This window comes from Rhyacophila brunnea, unplaced genomic scaffold, assembly GCF_057557595.1.
Source record: "Rhyacophila brunnea isolate RB1 unplaced genomic scaffold, BYU_Rbru_1.0 scaffold_20, whole genome shotgun sequence".
NCBI lineage: Eukaryota > Metazoa > Arthropoda > Insecta > Trichoptera > Rhyacophilidae > Rhyacophila > Rhyacophila brunnea.
The window spans coordinates 1,647,192-1,671,868 of record NW_028232860.1 but is presented as its reverse complement, the minus strand read 5'-3'; the positions used below and the strand labels follow the sequence as shown (position 1 = coordinate 1,671,868).

Below are 24,677 nucleotides of genomic sequence, written 5' to 3'. Positions count from 1 at the left end.
AGTCCTTGCTTTCGATCAAACACATATTTGAGAAATAACTTGTGATTTTTGCCAGATGCCGGAATCGAACATGTATCCACGTATTCAGAGCTCTACTACACTGCGGCTGAATACCAAAAATGACTAACAACGAAAGAATGGCATGTATTTTACTATAACATCGAATAACTTAAAAATTACTTAGACTAGTAGGAGGTAGCTGCATTCTTTATTCATTCGACATCCTTCCCACGTGAAATTATTAAATTTTTCGAAGAAAATTGAAAAAATACAATAATGTGAGGTGTCGTTGTGAATATTACACAATCATGATTTTATCTACATTCTTAGGAACAAAGTCCGTATAATTTGTAAAAACATACACTTACAGCCTTACATTATAGAAAAATCTTACAGCGTTGCTACATTCGTATTTTTTTTTTTTATTAACGGATGTCACTGCGAGTTTTCAATATATAAATAAATTAATACCGTTTTTCTAATGCATCTACAACTCGACGTTATTTTTGGTAACATTGATAATCAACCAAGTGGTTCAGAGATTAAGTTTGCTATGTTTTATTAATTCAATACTTTCTTTGTCATCACACAAATACTATGTTGGTTTGGGCTTACCCGTATTTCATGAAGTTGCTCGCTAGTGTAACAATTCGCTGGGCGACTTCTTCTGTTTCATTTGACACTGGATAGCCGTCTAAAAATGAAACTCTGAAGATATATCCCGTTTCATCAGCATGCGCAACACCCGCCACGCTTATGCTTTGGAATTTCCTAAAGATCCCGAGGCTACCTTCGTAAGCCAGCTGCCAGAAGTAGATAGGTTCGTCGGATTTTTGCAGACGTATACTGATGGATTGGAATAATCCATTTAAAAGTAAATTATCTCCGATCATATCGAGATAGTTTTTAGCGGTGGCGTTGCTTATTCGCTGACCGTCGAAATAAAACTTTCTCACTTTATTAACGAGAGCTGTTTTATTTTGGGGACGAACCATAGCGTTTACCAAATCGATCGGCAACAAGTACTCGAAGGTGTCGTCGATAGTGTTTAGGAATTCCGGGTCTTTATTGAGCCCTTTAATAAATTCCGTACCTTCCAACGTGTTGAATCCTATCATGCTGGGTAATTTGACGAAGTCACCGGAAAGAAGTATGTTCTCCGGGTGGTCGTGCAGAAACATATCTTGGCCCAGAGCAGGATTCTCGATGCAAAGCGAAAACGGTCGACCGACTCCCAAAGGAAACACGTCCTCGCCTAATTTTTGTGAAGCGACAATGATGTCCTCGGCGGTACGTTCTTTTAAAAACTCCGTCAGCTTGTGTACGTCGTTAGTTCTAAAATCGAGGTAACCTCCTAGTCGTATGGCGTACTTTATAGGGTCTTTGTCATAAAATAAATAATTCAAAGCGGAGCCGCTTTGTAACATAAATTTGGAAAACAATCCCTTCGACATTTTAGATAACGTCAAATATTCTACTGCAGTTGCCCCGCTACTGCTTCCGAACACGGTGACTTTTGACGGATCGCCACCGAACTTATGAATGTTTTTCTGAATCCAAGTGAGGGCGGCGATCACGTCTTTCATCCCGGCGTTTCCGGGAGCGTCGACCGTTCGCGTTGACAAGAATCCTAAAGCTCCCAGTCTGTAATTTACTGATATAAATATTATTCCTTGCTCTGTAAAACGTTCCGGTCCATAATATTCCCTCGAACCGCTAAGTAAATTGAATCCTCCGCCGTGTACGACGACCATTATTGGTAATTTGGTATCATTAATCGACGGCGTATGGAGGTTCAGGTAAAGACAATCCTCCTGACCATAGTAATACCCGTAACTTAAATGTATCTGCGGGCACGGCCCTATTTCTTGCATCGTGTCCTTGATGCCAGTCCACGGCTTGTGAGGTTTTGGTGCCTAAAATGAAAAACACACATTATTATGTTATCTTAAGATATTGATGGTTTAATAACGTGATTAAAGTTGTGATCAAATTGAGATGCATGTCACGTCACTGTCACGCTGTCACGGTGACAAATTTAGTCTATGGTTTCGTCATTTTGCAGAATATTTTAAACGATCACCACCTCTCTAAATTCAATTATAGAGAGTGCCAACTCTAATGTATTAATTTCTTTCTAATGTATTTTGAATTATTATTAACTATTCATACTAATTTCAATTAATTTCAACAGTTTCTACGTGTGCGTACGTTAAAATTATTATATATCCGATATTATATCCTTAGATAATTTTTGAACAGAACCCAACCTGTAGACCATAGATAATAGACAATATTCTTATAGAAAATATATAGTGCCAACCGCTGAAAACAAAAAACGTGATTTTGACATGATTCGAAAAAGTGTAGACAAGTAGATAAAATAAAAACGTTCCAAACGGCATGCAGGTGTCGATGCAGTGCGTTTCAACGTGAGGTGACCTCATTGTTGTTTTAGTGATTTCGGCAGATTTTGCCAACTGACAATGTTCGTTTAAAGGTTCAAAATGTGCCACGGGATGGGAGCATCAGTCTGATAACATTTTAAACACCAAGAAAAGCGACATTACACACTTTTTTTCCCGTAGCGGCAGCTTACTGTGACATCACGTGATAGTCCGCGACATGCACCATAATATAATTCGCGCTTTACTGTCATTTACAATCACACGTAACAATAATAAATTGAAAGAGTAATTTTTTGATGTTCATTTTAACGATTTGTATGTACTTGTTACAATGCCCCACCTGAAATCTTTCGGGAACCGCTGCGTACGGAAGTCCTTCGAACGAAAAATATGTGAGCCCATACTTGTTTACTCGACTCCCTCTGATGATTCCTTCTTGTGTTTCGACCAACGGTAGCGGCTCTCCACTGTCTAGTCCGTACAGTATTCCTACCCTCTCGAATCGCTTCGGCGAAATCATAAACAAAAGAAATCGACGGGCCTCCGTGTCTCTATCGTATTTATAGAACTCGTCTTCGTCGCTAGATTTATTTTGTATTTCCGATTTATTTTCATCTAGTTGCCTTTTAGATATTTTTTTGTTTATAACGTCTCGTTTCCTTTTTAAGACGACTTTTGAATTGTGGTATTTTACTTCAGTACTAATTAGCTGGTGTGCATTCGAGTTGCGTGCCGTTCGAAGTTGCTCCGGATGTGATGAATCCTCTTAAACCGTTTTCAGAATTATTAATGCACAAATCATATATTCATAGAATGAAGGTTTACAGTTTTGTCTATCTGAATTCTCTCGTAAACACAAATGGGATGATTCGTCACCGCCGACAGGACGACGAACGTTTGGGCGCAGCTACAGATGAATTCGTTGCGTGAAGTAATTAACGTACGTTACGACTTGACGCAAGTCAGTGTACGTCGAAATGGAGCTTTTATGCTATTTTCAAAGCATGATCCAGGACATTCCTTAAACGTTTTAGATAATATATTTACATAATCTTGAAGCCTTATTATCCTTTATATTTATTTTAAACATTTGATGACTGCATAAAGTATTTTTATTACATAAAATAGTATTCTTTTAAACCTCTTGCACTAATGTTTTAGAATGTAGTCATATTTCAGTACGTCCATGTGAAGTGGCGTTAAGATTTTTTATATTCATTCATTTTTAAAAGCATTTATAAAACCATTAGTAAAATTTATGTCGACATTATTATAGTGAAATATTTACGATAAAAAAATATATTGATAATCTCTGTGATCCCAAATTTGATAAGAATTAGGCATTTTATTATTCATAAAATGGGCAAGATTTACACATTTGAAGATAATTCTAAAGATACTGATTATAAGCTATGTCTTTGACCATTCAATGTGATGTGTAATGTTTGCTTTTGTTTTTGAATAATAAAATGCCTAATTCTTGTCAAATTTGGGATCACAGAGATTATCAATATAATTTTTTATCGTATAATAATGCCGACATAAATTTTACTAATAGTTTTATAAATGCTTTTAAAAATTAATATATATAAAAAATCTTAACACCAGTTCACATGGACGTACTGAAATATGACTATATTCTAAAACATTCGAGCGAGATGTTTAAAAGAGTACTATTTTATGTAATAAAAAATACTTTATGCAGTCATCAAATGTTTAAAATAAATATAAAGGATAATAAGGCTTCAAAATTATTTAAATAGATTATCTACAACGTTTAAGGAATGTCCAGGATAATACTTTGATAATGCTATAGCGTATAATATATATAATTATCGCGTTAATATTACTGTTTACACGTAAAAATACTGACAGTAAGCGAGACGCGATGTTGTCATTAGTACTACATAGTATTTGACAGGTTGTAAACATCGGTTAACCTCAAAATGAGTGCGCGGTGTAGTTCGTGTTTACACGTAAAACTACTGACTATCTCGCCAATCTCATTCTTCAAGAGTAAGCGAGACGCGATGTTGTCATTAGTACTACATAGTATTTGACAGGTTGTAAACATCGGTTAACCTCAAAATGAGTGCGCGGTGTAGTTCGTTTTTTTACCGGCAGGTTCGCAGGCGCAGATATCGAACAAATCCAACTGTCACGTGAAAATTCAGAAGCTTCCGAACTTTTTTGATTCATGCATGCAGTCTTGCAACTTGCATGATAATACATGTGCATTTTCTTTTTATGGGCGCGATAATACGTACTGTCAGCAGTAAATCCATACACGTCTAAACGGGTTATAATGATATAAATTATCACATTCAAGTAAAAATGCTAGTGTTACATAGTTTTTTTTGTGAGTACCTATCAACAATTACATTCAAAAAGTGGACAATTTTGGATGATTTCACATAAAAATATAAAATTATATCAAAATTTGTAATAGATGTCTATCGATGTATATCAATGTTTTTTTTAATACTTAATATTAATTTAGATTTCACACAATTCAACAACGTGAAAATCAGTGACTTCCCCTGATAGTAAGCAGATCATGCGTTGCTCAGAGACAGCAATTTAATATTATATATCTACATAGTTTATAGTAGATTTTAGTGAACGTGAAATTGTTGGTTTTTTATCGTAGGGGGCCTGAAAATCAGTCGGTGCGTCGGGCCTCTAAGTCACTAGACGCGGCACTGATATCACCGAATAAGCGGAAAGCATGTAATGAATAACCCTTAAATTATCCATTACCCATGTATTTCCCTTATAGTGAATTTAAGGAATCTATTATAAAGTTGACCCGTGATTATATTGTATAGATCTACCATCGTAAGTCGGCTACCGGTCGAATTTGAAACTAAAATTGTCTATCGAGGATAAATTTGTCACAAACACCATTTAATTTTACAACATGTTTCTCGAATTATGGATTGCGCTTGCTCTCATGGCGTCAAAATATCAAAAACAAAACAATCATTATATTTAGTGTTGATAAATAAAATATACCTACATATTTAAAAAAAAAGATCAACAAGTGATAAAAGGTTTTTCCTTTTAAATAAGGAATGTACCTAATACATAATTTTATATTTGATATAGTATTTTATAATCGAATGTGTGTTTGTTGCTAATTTAGGTAGGTACGCTGTTTTTCTTGCTCGCAAGATTTTTATTGTTTGTACATTTGAAAACATAAAGAGCATTTTAGATTATTAATAAACGAATGTGACCTTTTAATATTTGACATTTTTCGGTAGCTACTTAGCACCAATTATTTGGTAAGTACATATTTAAAGTAAACTATATTTTAATATAATCAACAACGAATTGTCTCCACGAAGAAATGAATGCAGATGAAGCGCAATCCGAAAATAACTCCGGGCGATTGGGCGTCATGACAAATTTATTCCAGACTGAGTCAAATGTTTGCATTTTGAAACGTCAGCGTGCAGAATTCGGGATTTATACTGTGTTATTGAAAATACAGAAGAAATAAGTATAGTGGCATAATGGCAAGCAGTTCTAAAACAGTTCGTGGGAATGGCAGAGACATCATTCTAAAAGTATGGCAATTCTGCGATGACGAAAAAGGACAAAAAGAATTGATTATTATCGATAATGGAATACAACGTCCAGTCGCCATGACAAGTGAAGATTTATTTTCAGTGTTACCAAGTTGCATTTATATTACAACGTAAGTAATTTCTTGTTATTTTTTAGTTTTGTTCAAAGTTATGATATAAATAAAAATTAATGTCGGATAGCAATATAAATGAATACTTACTTATTATTTCTGTATGTAAACGGATTTATAAAGAAATTTAGTATATTAATTAAACTGACATTTATAAGTTTGAATTCCATAATATGACCTCGACTGGTTTTATTTTTACCGTAAATGGTCCTGAGAGTGACACAGAATCGAATGATAGTCTATATGGAATTGAACCATTATAGTAGTTATATAATTTCTACATTGTTTGTGTGATTTATAGTTATCGTGTTTCATTTAAAATTCCATTTATGTTGATACTATTTTACTGTCTTTAGAGTTAATTTAATTTATTTTCGCTTTTTTATTATATTTTTTTCCATGACTAAAATATACACAATACTACTTTATATTTTCCAATTTCTGATTTTTCCAACTGTGCATTTCTTCCTCGTGGTTATAAAAAAGTAACACGTTTTTATTTTGATTGTGTTAATTTTTATTTTAATAATATTTGTACATAAATCTACTACCAATAAAAAATTATAAATTACCATTTTTTTGTTAGTCATGGCAACATTCTCAATGTCATATTAGCGCCCTCGCTGAAATGCCAATTTATGAAGCTAGATCTATACCTACTCGATAAATCTGATGAATTTGAAAGAATTTAATTAACGTTATATTATTTAATCCGATTTAGAAATTCTTCTCACCAATTAGTGATGGTGTCCTTGCAACTGTATATTTATTCAAACCGTGGACGGATCCCGGAAACAGTGGAGTAGCAAGGAAAAACACAGCGCACGTTATGTATTTCATATTAATTTTTGTTCTGGGGTTGAATCGTGTGGGCCACACTCTAGTCACCGACGCCGACTGGCAAACGATGGCCCAAACACCTTTTCATCGGTTGCACATTTTTACGTTACGTCTTATTTAAAAAAAAAATATTTTTGTTACTATGTAAATGTATTTTTTTCATACATTTTAATTTACAATAAATATGGTGTGTAATTTATACATTTACCTTTTATTGCATTTTTTCCAATCCCACAATTATTTTTATTTGTTGGTTGCGTTTTTATATTGAAATACCTACCTACCTACTGCCTATACCTATAATATATTATTTTTCTTTAATTGTACCTGCATTATATGGCGTTACGGTGCATACTGTTAGGCTGCATAATATAGGAACTTCCAGTGGCAAAGGGTGGAGGTAGGCTCTTCAGATTTGACATACATAGTGCACACTTAACTTTGTCAGTCATAAATATTTGTTTCATTGATCTAAGAATACAATTTGCAGATGGTGCCGATTTTTTTTAAATTCAATTAAATCCTGCCTAACCAAACCATAATAGCTTATGTATGCTATGGGCGATCCGACAAAAATAGTGCACACTTTTTCAATCATATTTATTGGTTTTCGTTGAGTGATGAATATAATTATATTACAGGTGATGTTTGTTAGTTTTTTAAAATTCATTAAGCTCTGCCTAAAACCAAGCCATAATCGATAAAAAAACATTCTTCTATCTCTAAAATATCTAAAATTATTTATGGATTAATTGTGTAATTTAGACATATTTTATAGAAAAATGAATATTTTTTCACTATTATCTACTATGGCTCGAATTGGGTAGGGTTTAATTGAATTTTAAAAACTAACAAACAATCACATTGTAGCATTATTGGATCAACAAATACGTTTGAGTGACAAAAGTTTAGTGTGCACTATTTATGTCGGATTTTAACAGCCTACCTGCACTCTTCGCCACTGGGAACTATTAATAAATAATATTATTTCATTCTAAAGTGGGCGTCGGCAAACGTTTTTTTAAACGACAAATTTCCATGCACATTTTTTTCATTTTCTTGTGCCATACCATATCGGACATCAGAGCGATCTTCGATTTATTGTGCTACCCGGAATGATTCCGCGGAGTTGAAGTCATACCTACTTACCAATCTAGGATATTCTTAAGTCAAGATATGCGTTTTCCTATGGCACGTACACGATATTTGGTTATATGTAAATTCTACGTAAAACATTTCACCATGGCACAGTTCGCCGTGAGTTTTCTATCGGAAAGAGATGACCGTATACCTACTATATAATATGCGGTCTCCAACTTTATTAAATTTAATATGAATATTAATTCAATTTTCATAGCTGATTTTGGTAAAATTCATGAATTCAAGAATGAAAACCTAACCTAACAAATAATCCAATATATCGGCTATTTTCAAATTTTATTTCCTGCTGGCTTCATGTAAAGCAGGGGTAGTCAACCTTTTTATACCTACCGCCCACTTTTGTATCTCTGTTAGTAGTAAAATTTTCTAACCGCCCACCGGTTCCACAGTAATAAAGTAGGGAAGTAATTTTACTTTATAAAATTTATAAAACAGAGTTTTTGTGAATGTTTTTAAAAGCCCTACCGCCCACCATCAAAGCTGAAACGCCCACTAGTGGGCGGTAGGTTCCAGGTTGACTACCCCTCTTACCCACTTTACATTTTACATTGTAAAGTGTAAACGTAAACCGACAAGAACTGTGTTTTATTTAGACATGGATTTTATGCCAGTACTATACGACCCAAAGAGGTTGGACGGTCTTTAAAATACGGCCATAAATTTCCGATACAACATTTCACGGTGAAGTGTGATACGGCGAACATCACTCACAAGTTTCCGGACATGACACGATTCATTTTTCCATGGACAATATAATAAGACGAACATATATTTTGGCTTTTCAATGGTTAGATTGTAGAATTTTTTGTGTACGTATTTATCACCCTTTTCAATGTATTAAATTGACATGTTGCTATTTCAGTGTGATGCTTGCATCTATTTAAAAGAGTATATTTTTGTCTGGATACGTACCTCTAAAAGCCCCTAGGAATCCCGGTCGAGACATTTAAAAAAATACCCTTTTGAATTCGTGATGACTGATGAGTATCGACTAGGAAGATCTCGCTGAGATAATATGTGATTGTAAATGATTTTCCCACAGAACAGATAATAAATAGAATACCGATAGTCTATATTCAATACGCCGCATCTTGATGCAGGGTTTTGAATGTGTGAGTGTCCTACGAAACTGAAGCACGCATTATGCACGTGCAATAGTGTGTGTAATACACCAACATTAAATGAGCGTAAATGCATAAACCGAGAGCAGTTTTTAGTATTCGACGTAAAACGTATTCTTAACACGTGTGTAAGTTTAACCCGGATTCTTCCTTACTCGAGTCGGTTACCTGCTTCGCCTTACCCGTTATGTATTTCAGTTTCCATTATTTCTGAGTTCCCTGGATTTTCCTTTTCAAAAAGATTCTTCTCCAGCATGATCAGATGTTAGTACACTTTTCATTGACTCTTGAACCCACATCCACCCACATCTATAATTAATTTAATATCGATGGATGGTATCGCACAAAATGCAACGATTTTCATGAAGTCATAAGTAAACTCTCAATTTTAATGTTTGTAACAATCATACACGTTACGACACAACTCCCAATCGCTCGCGTCACACCGGTCCAGCCATGTTATAGATATAGACTATAGAGGACAGTCCTATCTCTGGATATCATCTTACCATTTTCATTCCGATTCCTGGGTTCAGTTCATGGCATGGCATGGCATGGCATGGTAATTTCTTCAGTCGTGAACGTAATTTATAGTTTCAATGAATCCTTTTTATTGTATGTTCTCAATAAAAATGCATGTGTGTAATAATACAGGGTTATTTGGTACGTAAACATTTATTATTTTCAGTAGGTACTTGATTTTTTAATATGCAATAACGGCAGATACCTGCATACGCAGAAGCCACTGCATGTAATATTTTTGCCAATACATAGTATTGTGTAGTGTAGTATATGTGTGCCAATGCATAGTTTAAACGAATATATTATTATAATTTCCATCATAATACATAATAAATAACACGAAGGAGCGGAGTGAAGATTTCAGATAAATTCGCTAGGTTGCTACCAAAGTTAGTTTTCGTATGACACAAAAATGAATAATTTGAATAATGACAGAAAACTATTGGTGAGTAGGTATTTCCATTAGGAATACCTCACCATATTAAATTATGATTTATATTTGTTTATTAGGTACTTGTCTCTCAAAATATGAATCAATATTCAATTTCCATAACACAGGTACAGGCTAGTTAAGGCGAACCCGAGGTAGAGAGCTGACGCTTCATATTGACGGTAAAAAGCGGTATGAGTGGCGGGGAAGCTTTTATGGGGTGGTGGTCTAGTTTCTTCTTGCGATGTTTACAAAATATTGTATTAAGCACTTACTTGGATTATAATTATCATAGACTAACATTAAGCTATAGAGCTGTACAGTACTATCTAGATATTATGTGGATAAAATAATTTATTACATTACTTAATTTAGAATTTTTTTAAATGTTATGATAAAAAATATTTATTTTTATGTAAAATTCGCATTGGTAGACACAAAACTAAAATTATTCTATAAGTATTTCATTACAATTATACATTTATTTGTTATTAGTAAGTTGTAATATAGAAAGGCCAGTGGTGCGCGTACGGCTTTACAACAAAAAAAATCCATGCACTAAATTGAGTAAATAATTACAATATGGATACATTCATACTTACTCGTACGTAATGTCGTGTTTTAGTATATTATACAGTTAATACATATATGTGTACATGCCAATTAATTTATTTAGTGTTAATCTTTTAAGATACAATTTTCTATCAGCAAATATAATACAATATACATATTCAAAAAATATGCTGACACGTGTTACAACGCATCATTAAATGTAACGGAAAACACGCTAATTCATATTAAAATACGTTTCATTGTGATTTCATGAATTAAATATTTTACACAAGTTTATTTTTGTTTGCAAATATATCTTTCCAGAAAGCCATTCGTTCCATGTACGGATAAGGATCTTGCTTCATTTCCATTTTATCAGTAATTTCTAAGTAATCCAAATGCTTGTTTGCTTCTAACGGTTTCCAGATCACAGGCAACAGTTTCGTCGTAGCGGGAGTCGGGTTCCTGCGGAAAAGCAAACATCGTTATTTATATTCATGGTTCCACGTCGCAATAATCAACACGGTGCATATTTCAATCAATGATGACATCTCTTATTCATATGACCACTTAACAATCTCCTATGGTTATGTTATGTGGCTTGAAGTTTACCGTGCGGACATTGTTTGCTCGAGGGGAATTGATTTTCCCAAATTATAAAAATCAGGATAAACTTATGAAAGATGGACAACTTTTTAAAAACGTAGCGTATGACAGTGTCAATCACTAGTAGGTACTAGAGGTGGGAAAATGGGTCGATTTCGAAGACTAAGTATACTTACTACGAGTATAAAAAAATACTTAGTAAGTTTCAAAACTTGTTCCAAAATACTTACTAGTATTTGGGATATCATATAGAGCGTTTGGCGTTCAAAGCTGTGTCAGTGCTTTGTAGAAGCCATTTTTACACAATTTTTTTATATAATTACTAGCTGACCAGGCAAACGTTGTTCTGCCATATAAATTATTTCTAGTGAATATTTTGGTTGTTAAATAAAAAGTAACGAATGTATCGTAAGTGTGTGGGGATGGGATCTATGACAGAAAGAAGAATAGAGCACTGTAGACGATGACCGCCGATAAAAACAAAAAAACATCAACCATTCATTTTCTCAATTCAAAATGAGTAATGATGTTCATAATGAATGAATTTCCTGTGACAGGATCTCGTTGTTTAATGTTTATGCAATATCCGTCTTGTCCTTTCCAGAAAATTAGCAGATATTGGAGAGCGTCGTATGAACGGTGTGTGTCAGCGATGAACTCCAGATTATTGTTTCTTCTTCGAATCACGATTTCTCGCGTCGATGTGCGGTCGCCAACCATGATTCCAGCAATGTCGTCAACAACAGTCGCATTGAATCGACGTACGTGCTCTACAGCTGGTGTTTTATCAGGATTGATGACAATAGCGTGATTGTCACTTTGCAATTCGTGCATGTGTGCTTTGAAGAATTTCAATAATTCATTGTGCTCATTCAACAGGGCGTCCAGTTCGCCGACGATGCGCTTGGCATTAGGCGAATTGAGGCTATTGTAGCCGCAACGTGCATCCACATGATTGATGTCTTCACCGCCGCGCTCATGAAGTAGATTTGTAAAAATGTATGTGGTTCGTTTGGCATTGGCAGCAATGAGCCTACTTTGTGGGATACTTGGCCTTTGATTTTGAATGTAGAATAGAATTGTTGACCATTTGCCGCAGTATTGTGAACTATTTCTGTTGCTCCGGACGAAGTCATTTGGAAGCATGAATTGAATGTGCGAATGGACTGCAGGAACAGGTTTGAATCTGGAACCGTGCCAATGAGCAAGCTGTTCAATGGTTCTGGTGGTATCTCAATTTCTGGTAGTTGCACTTTTCCTGATGCGCAACACATGCCGGCTGACTCATGTTTGAATTTGAGCGAATGACAATGGGGACATTATTTGTCCTTAGCACCAATCAGCACTTTCGGATGAGCGGAATATTCAATATCTGGCTCGTACTCGAATGCGAGACGAAGGAACGAAGCGGATGTAAATGTTCGATGTACTTGTTGGCGTTGTCGGTCATTTGCTCTGCGTGTGTTAACTACGAACCGGCGCGCTTGGCTCCGTTCCAATTGTCGTTGTTGATTTCGTTCAGCTCGTGCCTCTTGTGATTGAGATGCACGCAATTGCGACATGCTTACACGCACGTTTTTGTTATCTTGTTGGATTTGTTCGTCTGTTCTTTCTGCTCTACTATTTCGCATGTTTGTTGCTTTATTCGTTCGACGGCCCAAATGGCCCCCCCTTGCGTCTTGCTGGCATTGTGCACTGTAATACACGTACATAAAAATAGATAAATTAAAATAAATCGTACAAAATTTTGCACGCACTGCGTTGTGATTTGCCGAATGAAATTCAAAATGACGCGACGCTTCTCTTGAATTCTTCTCGGACGTAGAGCCATCTGTCATTCAACAACATAAATAATTTCGTTCTGTTTGAAATACGAACGACGGTTAAATTTGTTCATACAAAAATAATAAAATCGCGATTAAAAAATGGGAGGATGGGGGTAGGAAAATGAAAATTTGAGGTTATAGGTATTTTTTTATGCCAAATAATAAAAAAAATACAAAAAAAAAAATGTCAAAAAAATAAAAGAAAATTTTTCTGGATAGAGATACCCTAATCACCTAGCGGTATGAAATATACTTGTTGACCTATTCTCATACCTAACAAATATACATAAAAAAAAATCATAAAAATCGGTCGAGCCATTTCGGAGGAGTTCGACCACAAACATCGTGACACGAGATTTTTATATATATAGAGATTATTTAGTTACACAATCACGCATAAAATTTGAATTCAGTTTATAAGCTCAATTTATAACTCTAAAAAATCGAAAAACCTACGTGACGAAACCAGATAGACGCGTAAACTTATCAGTCTCATACTCAACTGGAACTAAAACTAACTCAATTTATTATTACTATAAAACGAACTTGTCACCGTTTCTGTCCTTAATTATACCAGCTTTACAACTGTTGAGAAAGGGAGAGGAATAACGACAGTGACAGTTGAGTATATCGCGACTCGACATACGTGTATTATGCTATCTCGCTCATTTAATGTCAATAGTATTGAAAGTCTACCAACAGTACCAACTAGCGAGTCGCAGCGATGATCTCATCGCATGCGTTCGAACTACGAACAAGTTTATTGGGCCACTCATAAGTTCTGAGTATGGGTAGTAAGCATGCCGAGACTTGAATACACAAACTGGTGACAGTATTTCTAACTCACCTCTAGTAGATACTAATTTAAAACGTATTTTATTACGTTTAAATACAGTACTATTAACGTGAGCAAATAATGTTCGCGCTATAAATTAATTTGTCTGTGCGGTAAAATTTCTGCCCTTTTAATTATTATCCGAGGCGATGAATTTTCCGTGAATCGTTCGCACCGCTTCTCGTCAAAATGCATTTGTCAATGCGAAGGTTATTATTTTATTTCTGCTGTTCTAGTAAAGTAAAGCATTCCACCATAAATTACACTTACCCATATTTCATAAAGTTGCTCGCCATTGTAACTATTCGCTGAGCAACTTCAGATGTTTCATTTGATACGGGATAGCCATCTAAATAATCCACTCTGAACAAGTACCCTGTTTCATCAGCGTGCGCGACTCCCTCCACGTCGATGCTTAAGTATTTCCTAAATATTGTGAGCTCCCCTTCGTATCCAAACTGCCAGAAGTAGATAGGTCCGTCACTATTTTGTAGGCGAATATCTATCGATTCGAATAGTCCTGTTAAAAGTAAATTATCTCCAATCATATCCAAATAGTTTTTGGCAGTGGCGTTGCTTATTCGTTCCCCGTTGAAATAGAATTGTCTCACTTTTTTAACGAACGCTTTTCTTTGATGCGGACCCATGGCGTTCACCAAATCTAGTGGCAACAAATATTCGAACGTATTATCGAGAGTATTTAGAAACTCAGTGTCTTTCATGAGACCTTTTATGAATTCTGAACCTTCCATTGTGTTAAATCCAATCATGCTGGGTAATTTCATGAAGTCACCGGACCTAAGTATATTCTCGGGGTGGTCATGCAAAAACATCTCATTGCTTGGCAGAGGTGTCTCGATAGAAAGTGAGAACGGTCGAGTTACTCCCAGAGGATACAGGTCTTCGCCCAGTTTTTGTGCAGCCTCCACGATATCTTCGGCGGTAGAGTTCTTTAAAAAAATCATAAGTTTGTGTACGTCGTTCGTGTGATAGTTAAGGTAATCTCCCAGTCTTAGAGCGTACTTTATAGGATCCTTGTCGTAAAACAAATAATTCAGCGCTGAACCGCTCTGAATAATAAATTTGGAAAACAGTCCCTTAGACATTTTAGAGAGGGTCAAATATTCCACTGCCGTTGCGCCGCTACTGCTCCCGAACAGAGTGACTTTGGATGCGTCTCCTCCGAACATGTGAATGTTTTTCTGGACCCAAGTGAGAGCAGCTATCACGTCCTTCATGCCTACGTTCCCGGGAGCGTCTTCCGTTAGTGTTGACAGAAATCCTAAAGCTCCCAGTCTGTAATTGATCGATACAAATATTATCCCTTGTTCTATAAATCTTTCTGGGCCGTAAAGCGATCTAGAGCCGCTCAGTAAGTTGAATCCTCCGCCATGGATAACAACCATTACTGGTAATTTGGTGTCACGAATCGTAGGCGTGTGCAGGTTGAGATGTAAGCAGTCCTCTATGCCGAAAAAGAAGTCATACGTTAAATGCTTTTGCGGGCAAGGTCCCTTTTCTTCTAAAGCGTTTGTTATACCAGTCCATCGTTCAAGAGGTTTCGGTGGCTTAAAAGAAAATAAACAAATGATAAAACGTCAAAAAATATTTATAATTGACGTAGCTAACCACCAAAAACCGCATCTCAATTTTATGTGGTTTTTTTACATATGTACGTATATCTGTAAATCTAACTGTCTTTTGTCGTCCCAGTAGTATATTATTTTGAAAGTAATTAAAAAGAACTGGAAACTTGGCGCTTTGCGCCGCGCGGGAGGGGGGGGGGCTTCGCCCCCTGGGCCCCTCAGATGATGGTTACTTAAACCCTAACGGCTAAAATTATTAAACATGGAACATGTTTGGGCTATTGATTCTCTGAATGCTGGTTGTCCGAATTCGAAAGAAAATGTAAAATGGTTTTATTTTATTTTTGCTCCACATAATCGTTAGAAGTAATGGACATGGGTTTATGATAGCTGAAATAAGTTATTATTTTTTTGAATCAATTTTGTCAAAGGAATCGAGGTTGCGGGGCGCGGATCACACGTCATTGCCGAAGCGCCGTTCGCGGGCGACTGAACTCTAAAGCCACTCGCCCGCGCTACTTTCGTGACTTTATTTTTTCGTTGCTGTTTTCGCAATGAATCCGCCTGGGAGGTCAAGACAAAAGCATGTATCCATGCTAAAATGTTGTATTAAAGTCTAATTATTTTATTCGTACCTACTCTATTATCTATATTATACGTGTTATATAATGCGGATTTGTTACAAGGTCATCATTATTAATTGCATTTACTATTACACTTTCACGTCGTACAATCGGAAACAATATATTTTAATAATGCCCCTACCTGAAATCTTTCGGGCATCGCTGCATAAGCAACTCCTTCGAATGAAAAATATGTGAGTCCGTATTTGTTTATTCGTTTCCCTCTGATGATGCCTTCGGCAGTATGGACTAGCGGCGGTGGTTCGCCATTATCCGGTCCGAACAGTCTGAATATAAGCTGGAATCGCTGAGGGGATGTCGTGTATGTTAAAAATCGTTGAGACTCCAGCATTCTGTCGAATTTGTAGTTCTCCACTAATTCGCCAAATCTTGTGAAAGTCGTTTCTGTTTCGTTCGAGTACTTTGCTTTCTTTTTCATTATTTTATTGTCCGTAATGTTCTGAGTTGTTTCTGCTTCTCGTGCAATGCGGTATTTTCCTTCGTCACTGCCGCCGTGTTCGTTGAAAATGTTTGAATTCCACCCACCCTCGACCCCTGTGTTCGTTCTGACATGTCCTGTGGATTTTCTCCAACTGCACACTGACAAAGGCAAAACTAACGCCGCAAGACAGAGCACCGCACGAGTGTATTTCATAATTTGGATAACCGATTGGCAGTGATTGGGAGAACATATTTTTATCAACAATACTGTACGAATTTTCCTCAATGGCGAGGCGAGTGTTCGCAAACCTTTTTTTTCAATAATTTAAATAAAAAAAACTAAATCTCGTGTTCTAATGGATTTAAGTTTTGTACTATTCCATTTTAGCCATTACTTAAAGGGAATAGTACAAAACTTGAATCAATTAGAATATAAATAAATTCAAATTCCATCAAGTAGGTACTTTCGGTCGATAGTATTAATACGTGTCAGTGGCGAAAGGTGTAGTTAGGCTGGATCCGACATAAATAGTGTAGTTTTCATTAAATTAAGACTACAATTTACAGATGCTGTTTGTTAGTTTTTTAAATTCAATCAAACCCTGTGAAAACTAAGCTATATTATATAATAATCAAAAAATATTCGTCTATCTATAAAATATCTAAAATTATGCCATTCAACATATAACTTTGGATATTTTATAGATATAAGTAAATATCTCTTTTATCGATTATGGTTTGGTATAAGCAAGGCTTAAGGGGGTACATGCTCAGCGTAGGTCAAAATGGAACTTTTATTGCATTTTCATACCATGATCCTGGACATTCCTTAAACGTTATAGATAATCTATTTATATAATTTTGAAGCCTTGTTATCCTTTATATTTATTTTAAACATTTGATGACTGCAAAAAGTATTTTTATTACATAAAATAGTGTTCTTTTAAACCTCTCGCTCTAATGTTTTAGAATATAGTCATATTTCGGTACATGAATGTGCAGCGGTGTTAAGATTTTTTACGTTTATTAATTTTTAAAAGCATTTATAAAACCATTAGTAAAATTTATGTCGACATTATTATAGTGAAATATTTACGATAATGTTTATTACACTTGAATGGTCAAAAATATAGCTTATAATTAGTATCTTTAGAATTATCTTCAAATGTGTTAATCTTGCCCATTTTTTAATAATAAAATTCCTAATTCTTGTCAAATTTGGGATCACAGAGATTATCAATATAATTTTTTATCGTAAATATTTTACAAAAATAATCTCGTTATAAATTATACTAATGGTTTATAAATGCGATTAAAAATTAATAAATGTAAAAAATCTTAAGGAGGGGCTGAAGAGCCTACATTCAAATATAATTTAGTATAAAAAGGACCTCAGCGTCATAAGTACGTTAATTTAAATCGATCTTTTCGCAAAAATCACTAATAATCGGAGATTTTCTTTCAAGAAACATTATTATTATTATTGATATTGTCTGCCGCTGAACATTATTATTATTTTATAAACACCTGCAAGATGTACGCCGATCAGAAAACAGGGCTGTCAAAATAATATTATGAATTAATGTTTTTAAAATGCTAATTTCATCATAGTTTTTAATCAAACCTGTGCAAGTACGTACTGATAACTTGGCTGGATTTTGTAGCAAACATACTATTGATATATATACGGGTATATTATTATTATAACCCAAATCAAATTGAACATAGGTTGATACTCAAATACTATTATAGTATGTTTATGATTTCGAGAAAATAATACGATGGTATAATTAATCCATATCAATTATTTGAAAACATTACATTCGCACTTTGCAAGATAACATAAAAATGTGTACTTATCTAAATGACGAATGACATTCATGAGTGAGCACGGCTGAAAGCTTGGAAATGTGTTTTTTTCTATTTCAAATCTTTTAATTGTCTATTATTTTATTACAGATTCAAGGCCAACTTCATATAACTATTAAAAATACTGTTTGTTTCTACGAATAAAAAAAGACAGGAAGGAAGATGTGTACAAATCACGGCAATCAGAAAGGCCGGCAAATATGGCCGACAATGCGTGATACACAAACATAAAATACACAAAATTACAAACACATTCGAAGTTTGCCGCACACGTACAGACCACGTGATATTTGTTTACGCAAAATCGTCTCTTTTCAAAATGGCGAATTTGATTGCCAGATTTTACTGCGATGAATCAGTATGTTCCTTCTTGTCTTTTTTTATTCGTAGGTTTGTTTACTATGTACACCGAGAAATTTCCATTTATAAAATCGGAAACGACTCGGAACAGTTTTGAATAAAAATCGGAACAGTTTTGGAATATAATGCAACCAAAACTGGAAAAAATTCTATCATGGGTGTTGACTTCCTGAATTAGTTAACCCCAGGTCCATGCCACTACGTGAACCACAGTGGCTATTAAGCCATTTCCACACAGGCAACCTCATTAAATTTTACGAGACTTACCATAATTGCTTAAGAAATTTTACGATAATCATTATAATTATCGTAAAATCTAACGAGGTTGCCAGCAACTTAACTTGTTGCCAGTGTGGACCCGGCATTAGATGCACAAAACCTAAATAATATATATTATAAATAAAAATTTAAAATTATAAATATTTATGATTTATGTCTTCGACAGCCCTGATGAAATATGAGTCGGATCGAGTCATAGAGCAAATTTATTGACACAAACAACTTTGACACGACCTTTTTATATTAACTAGTAGACCAGATATTATGGACCACATGTTAAAAAATCATATTTTCAATTCTCAAGGCTAATTCTGTAGAACGTCCCCTTAACACCGCTGCACATTCATGTACTGAAATATGACTATATTCTAAAACATTAGAGCGAGAGGTTTAAAAGAACACTATTTTATGTAATAAAAATACTTTTTGCAGTCATCAAATGTTTAAAATAAATATAAAGGATAACAAGGTTTCAAAATTATATAAATAGATTATCTACAACGTTTAAGGAATGTCCAGGATCATGGTTTGAAAATGCAATAAAAGCTCTATTTTGACTTACGCTGAGCATGTCCGCCCATAATGAATTTAAAAAAAAAACTAACGACAACATGTGTAATATCGTAATATGTATTCTTAATTCAACAAAAATAAATAAGTATAAATGAAAAAATGTGCACTATTTTGTCTTAGTCAGTAGATCGCCCTTAGCATAATATCAAAACTATCATGGTTTGATTTAGGGAGGGTTTAATTGATTTTTAAAAACTAACCAACAGCATCTGTACATTGGAGCTTGGTTCAATAAAAACAAATAATTTTGACCGACATAGTTTTATGTGCATTATTTATGTCGGATCTTAACAGCCTAACTCCACCCTTCGCCACTGATTAATATTATAAATCTTGTGTGCTGAAACACGAAAGATTGCGATGCAATAAATTTTTGAATCTGGTAGTGACACGTGGATAGCATGTCGCGATAAGTATTTCCGTTTACTTAACCACTTGTGGGTGCACCAAGTCATAGATGAGCGGTGGTTGCAGATACAAGCCTGCTCAATCTATTTATTTATTTATTTAAGAATACAAAACATTGTGGACATAACAAATCTAAATTCAAGACGTACACAACATGAGATTTACATTATAAGTCAAACATTACCCTCACAAGAGAGAAGAGAATATAGAAAAAGAAATATATATATAATAACAATAATAATAACAAAAAAAAAATAATCAAAACATACTTAAGTATAATTTAATACAGAAAAATATAATTTTTGAGAACGGAAAATATACAATTTTATACAGAAAAATACAGTTTCAAAAATAAAATGCAAAGTACATCATTGAAAATGTCTATGTCTTTAGGGAGCGCATTTACTAGTCTTGCACCCCTCGCTAATGGTGCCTGATAGGCTTGACACGAGGAAACGGTTCCAATCCAGAATAAATCATGACTGCGACCACGTAGGTAATTGACAGGCGCATGGAAATTCAAATTCATTAGGACACCAGGATTGGAAACCATCCCTCGCGATAACAGGCAAAAGTGTTTCAACAGCAGAAGAGACCGACGAGATTCAAGAGAGTGAAAAGTAAGCATGCCTTGTAGAAAGGCAGTCGGAAAATAATCATCTGACGAATTATCGAAAGGAAAATAGTTAAATGTTTTAAAATAAAGACATCGAAGAAATTTCTTCTGGACGCGTTCTAAAATAAGCTTATAGGAAACCTCATAAGGACACCAGATAATCGACCCATATTCAAGAATGCTACGCACTAATGAGACGTAGAGTGTACGTAATACATTAGGATTCTTGAATGGTTTGGATTGTCGCATGATGAATCCTAGAAGCTTACTCGCACGTAGAGCCGTGGAAGTTATATGCGAGTGAAAGGATAATGAAGAATCAAAAATTATCCCAAGATCTTTCGCCTCAGATTGACGTTTTAACGAATTTTTTGACATAATATAATTGTATTTAATCGGAGTTCTTGACCTAGAAAAAGTAATACAAAAGCATTTGTCAGTATTAAATTCTAATTTATTCTTTTTTGACCAACTTTCAATTGAACAGAGATTTCTCTGTAACATGCAACAGTCCAACTCATTGCGAATCGGTGCATATAATTTCAAATCATCCGCAAAAAGTAAAAATTCTACTCCATCCATGGCTTTAACTATATCATTGACAAATATGAGGAACATAATTGGTCCAAGATTTGATCCTTGGGGAACACCTGAAAGAGATTGAAAGACTTCAGATGCACACCCAGCGTACTCGACATATTGACAACGATGCGAAAAATAAGATTTGAAAAAATTTACAAAATTAATAGATCCGCCTACTGCACTCAGTTTAGTTAAAAGAATATCATGATCAACTCGATCGAAAGCCTTTGACATATCCGTATAAATTGCATCAACTTGACAATGATTGTCTAGTGAACGAGATATGTATTCAGTGTACTCCATGAGGTTGGTAACTGTTGATCGAGTAGATCGAAAACCATGTTGAGCGTCAGTCAGCTGACCATCCACATGTGTATATATATATATATATTTATGTAAAATGGACTCAAATAGTTTGACCGGTGCAGAGAGAACAGCCACTGGTCGGAAGTTAGTTATTTCAGATACCGAGCCATTTTTATACACCGGTCGTATACGAGTTAAGCTCCAACATTCAGGGAAGGTAGATTTACTTAAACATAGATTGAAAATATACAACAAAGGATCGCTTAAAAGTTTTTTGCATCCTTTTAATAGCCATGGAGGAATGCCATCTGGACCTACTGAAGATTTCAGATATAGTCTAGAGAAAGCATATTTCATATCTGACTCATCCAGAGGACCAATATTTAGCATGGGCCAAGAAGACGAAAAGTATTCAGGTTGAGATTGAAGTTTTGGTGGAATCGTGGAATAAACTGACCTAAAATATTCAGCAAAACCGTCAGCGATGGATTTATAGCCATTCAATACACTACCCCTAAAAGACATAGACGATAGCTGTGCAGAAGAGTTACGTAAGCTCCTAACATACGTCCAAAAAGTTTTCGGGTCTGAGGTTAAATTCAAGGAAATTTTCTCAATGTACGCTTTGTGAGCAGCGTCAATGGCGCGATGAACTCTTCTGCGCATATCGGAGAAAGCACCATAATCATCCAGGCACTTCGAGCGCTTCCATCGTTTATGACAGATGGCTTTAAAGTCAATGGATTTAATAATGCTATGAGTGAACCATTTAGGGTAGCTGCGCGTAGTACCCGAAGACTTCTTAATGGGAAAAGACTTGGAAAATACACTATAAATATTTACATAGAAAACATCAATTGCACTATTAATATCATCGGTACTATATAAAGCACTCCAATCAATACTCTGCATTTCATAATACATTTGTAATAGGTCGCCTTCGAAGAAATTCCATTTATTAAAAAAGAAAGTTTCCGAGCTAACAGAATTGAAATTATTGCTATCGCTAAGACGACTATTGGAAAAATTATGATAATTGATTGGCAACTCAACTAATAGAGCAGGATGGTAAGCGTCTTCCTGAACAAGGGGATCAACGCAAGCATTCACCTGTGCATTACAATCTGTATCCGCCAAGACCAAGTCCAATATGCGTGATTTCACATTTTTAATTTGAGAAAACTGTTTAAAGTGCATACAGCTCAGAAAGTGCGCAAATTCCAAATCAACATTGGCGGATGCCGAATAAAGATTGACCGAAATCTATCAGAGCTGGAGGTGCCGAGGCGTGGTAAGAACGGAAGTCAGTCACACCGACTACCTGGAACTTTTCGACTTCCATAAGTTCGACGCAGTTTATGTAATATGTGTAAACATCCCATACATATACGAGTAGTATGGAAAATGCAAGGTTATCACCGGTCAGTGGTTAAGCAGTATACCTAAACCAAACGCGAAGTGTCCGAATTATTACACTTCCTCTTGCCAACATCTTTCGTGAACACTGTGATAGGAGTTAGTTATAGTTTACTTAGTGAACGCTGTGTAAACAGTGCATTTATTATTATTACATTTTACATACATACCGCTACTAGTGGAATGGAGGGTAGGTACTTGGTGACTCGAATGACCTAATCAATACGAACGAGACATGAAATGTAATTGACGCGGAGACTTGTATTGAAATTTAAGTGACTCATTTCCTATGACTATCTGTAAGCTTTCGTATGGTGTCGCTGCCGCAGTGTTGCCAACCGTACTATAATTATAGTATTTGTACTATAATTTTGGTCCGCGTACCATGTACGATATAAAACAGGTATAGTACGCCCAAAATACTATAATTTTGAATATCGGAAAAAATATTTAAAAATTTCTATTTTTCCATTCGATAAATTGGTGAAAAGTACTATAATTTCGCAATATAAGAAGATTTGGAGAACTAGGAAAAAAATTGCTCGAAAAACGTAAAAAAATCCTTTGACTTTGGTTAAAAACAAGTTAAAAATGAATTTTCTTGAATTCTTCGGTGAGTATTTTTGTTCGGAAGAGGTAGGTACCTAAATAAAAAGGGGTCTCAGAGTTTCTCAAATTCGCCGTTATTTTTTTCTAAGAAACAAAAAACCAATACATTTTCAACAGATGACAACGCTTACTATATTTTTTCCCCAAATACTATTTTGGAGGCTCTGTACTATAATTCCACTTTGAAAAGATGGCAACATCGCGCTGCCGTAATGTTTCATTGTCAGAAACAGTATCAACCTGGTGGCATTTGGCAATTTAGACGTATCCAGCAAATTTAATGAAAATATACCATTAACCTACTATAAATAATAGTAAAAGAATTCATTGTGTAACTGTTATTTTTATCAAAATTAAATACTTGCCGAAAATTAAATATACCAACAATTTATTAAGCTCGCTTGCCAAAGATTATGTGCGGCTTGTTATTATTCAAAATACATATTATAGTCGAATATTTTTATCAATTCGATACATTCATAATGTTTTTATTGACTTTTTTGTGTTGTTCGTATTTTATTGTAAATATATTATCATACTGAGACAATACACCAACTTGCGAATGTGTGATGAGTGATAAGCTCAACAACATGTACTTCCATAAATTTAGCCATGAAAATTTCCAAGCCTCAAGGAATCTTTTTTTAATTTGCATATTATTGATGAGTTTAATTTTATTTCACAAACGCCTAAAAAACTGTCACGATTTTGGCTACATCGCTTATAATATAATAAATATGTAGCCAACGAGAAAATAATCCTATGTTTTTTTAAAATGCTACAATTTTATTATTCTCATCAGTCATCACTTTCGTTATTTTCATAAAATATAAATGTCAAACTCATGTCATAAGGTACGTGGGTACTTACCTTATATAATATTTAGTCAACTCAGCATTAATGCCATGTGCAAATAAAGATCCTCATCTATGCGATTACGTATTTACTTTGTGTGTTTATCATTATTTAATATTTAATAATATTACGGACACACAACATTCTGAG

At 34.8% G+C, this 24,677-nt stretch overlaps 3 protein-coding genes across 4 annotated transcripts in view; 1 reads left to right on the top strand and 2 right to left on the bottom strand.

Moving 5' to 3' along the window:
* PKD (serine/threonine-protein kinase D3) overlaps positions 1 to 24,677 on the top strand; it is a 133,812-nt gene that overhangs the window by 36,328 nt on the left and 72,807 nt on the right. The window lies entirely within an intron of this gene.
* LOC147071063 (juvenile hormone esterase-like) lies at positions 434 to 3,003 on the bottom strand. Its single transcript, XM_085948470.1, has 2 exons — positions 2,749 to 3,003; positions 434 to 1,916 (listed from the first exon to the last, which is right to left on the bottom strand). The coding sequence occupies exons 1-2, from the start codon at positions 2,926 to 2,928 to the stop codon at positions 612 to 614; spliced, it is 1,485 nt and encodes a 494-aa protein (XP_085804596.1). The 5' UTR covers positions 2,929 to 3,003; the 3' UTR covers positions 434 to 611.
* Positions 10,838 to 16,885, bottom strand: LOC147071062 (juvenile hormone esterase-like). The gene is made up of 3 exons (XM_085947884.1): positions 16,356 to 16,885; positions 14,275 to 15,572; positions 10,838 to 11,202 (listed from the first exon to the last, which is right to left on the bottom strand). The coding sequence occupies exons 1-3, from the start codon at positions 16,866 to 16,868 to the stop codon at positions 11,022 to 11,024; spliced, it is 1,992 nt and encodes a 663-aa protein (XP_085804010.1). The 5' UTR covers positions 16,869 to 16,885; the 3' UTR covers positions 10,838 to 11,021.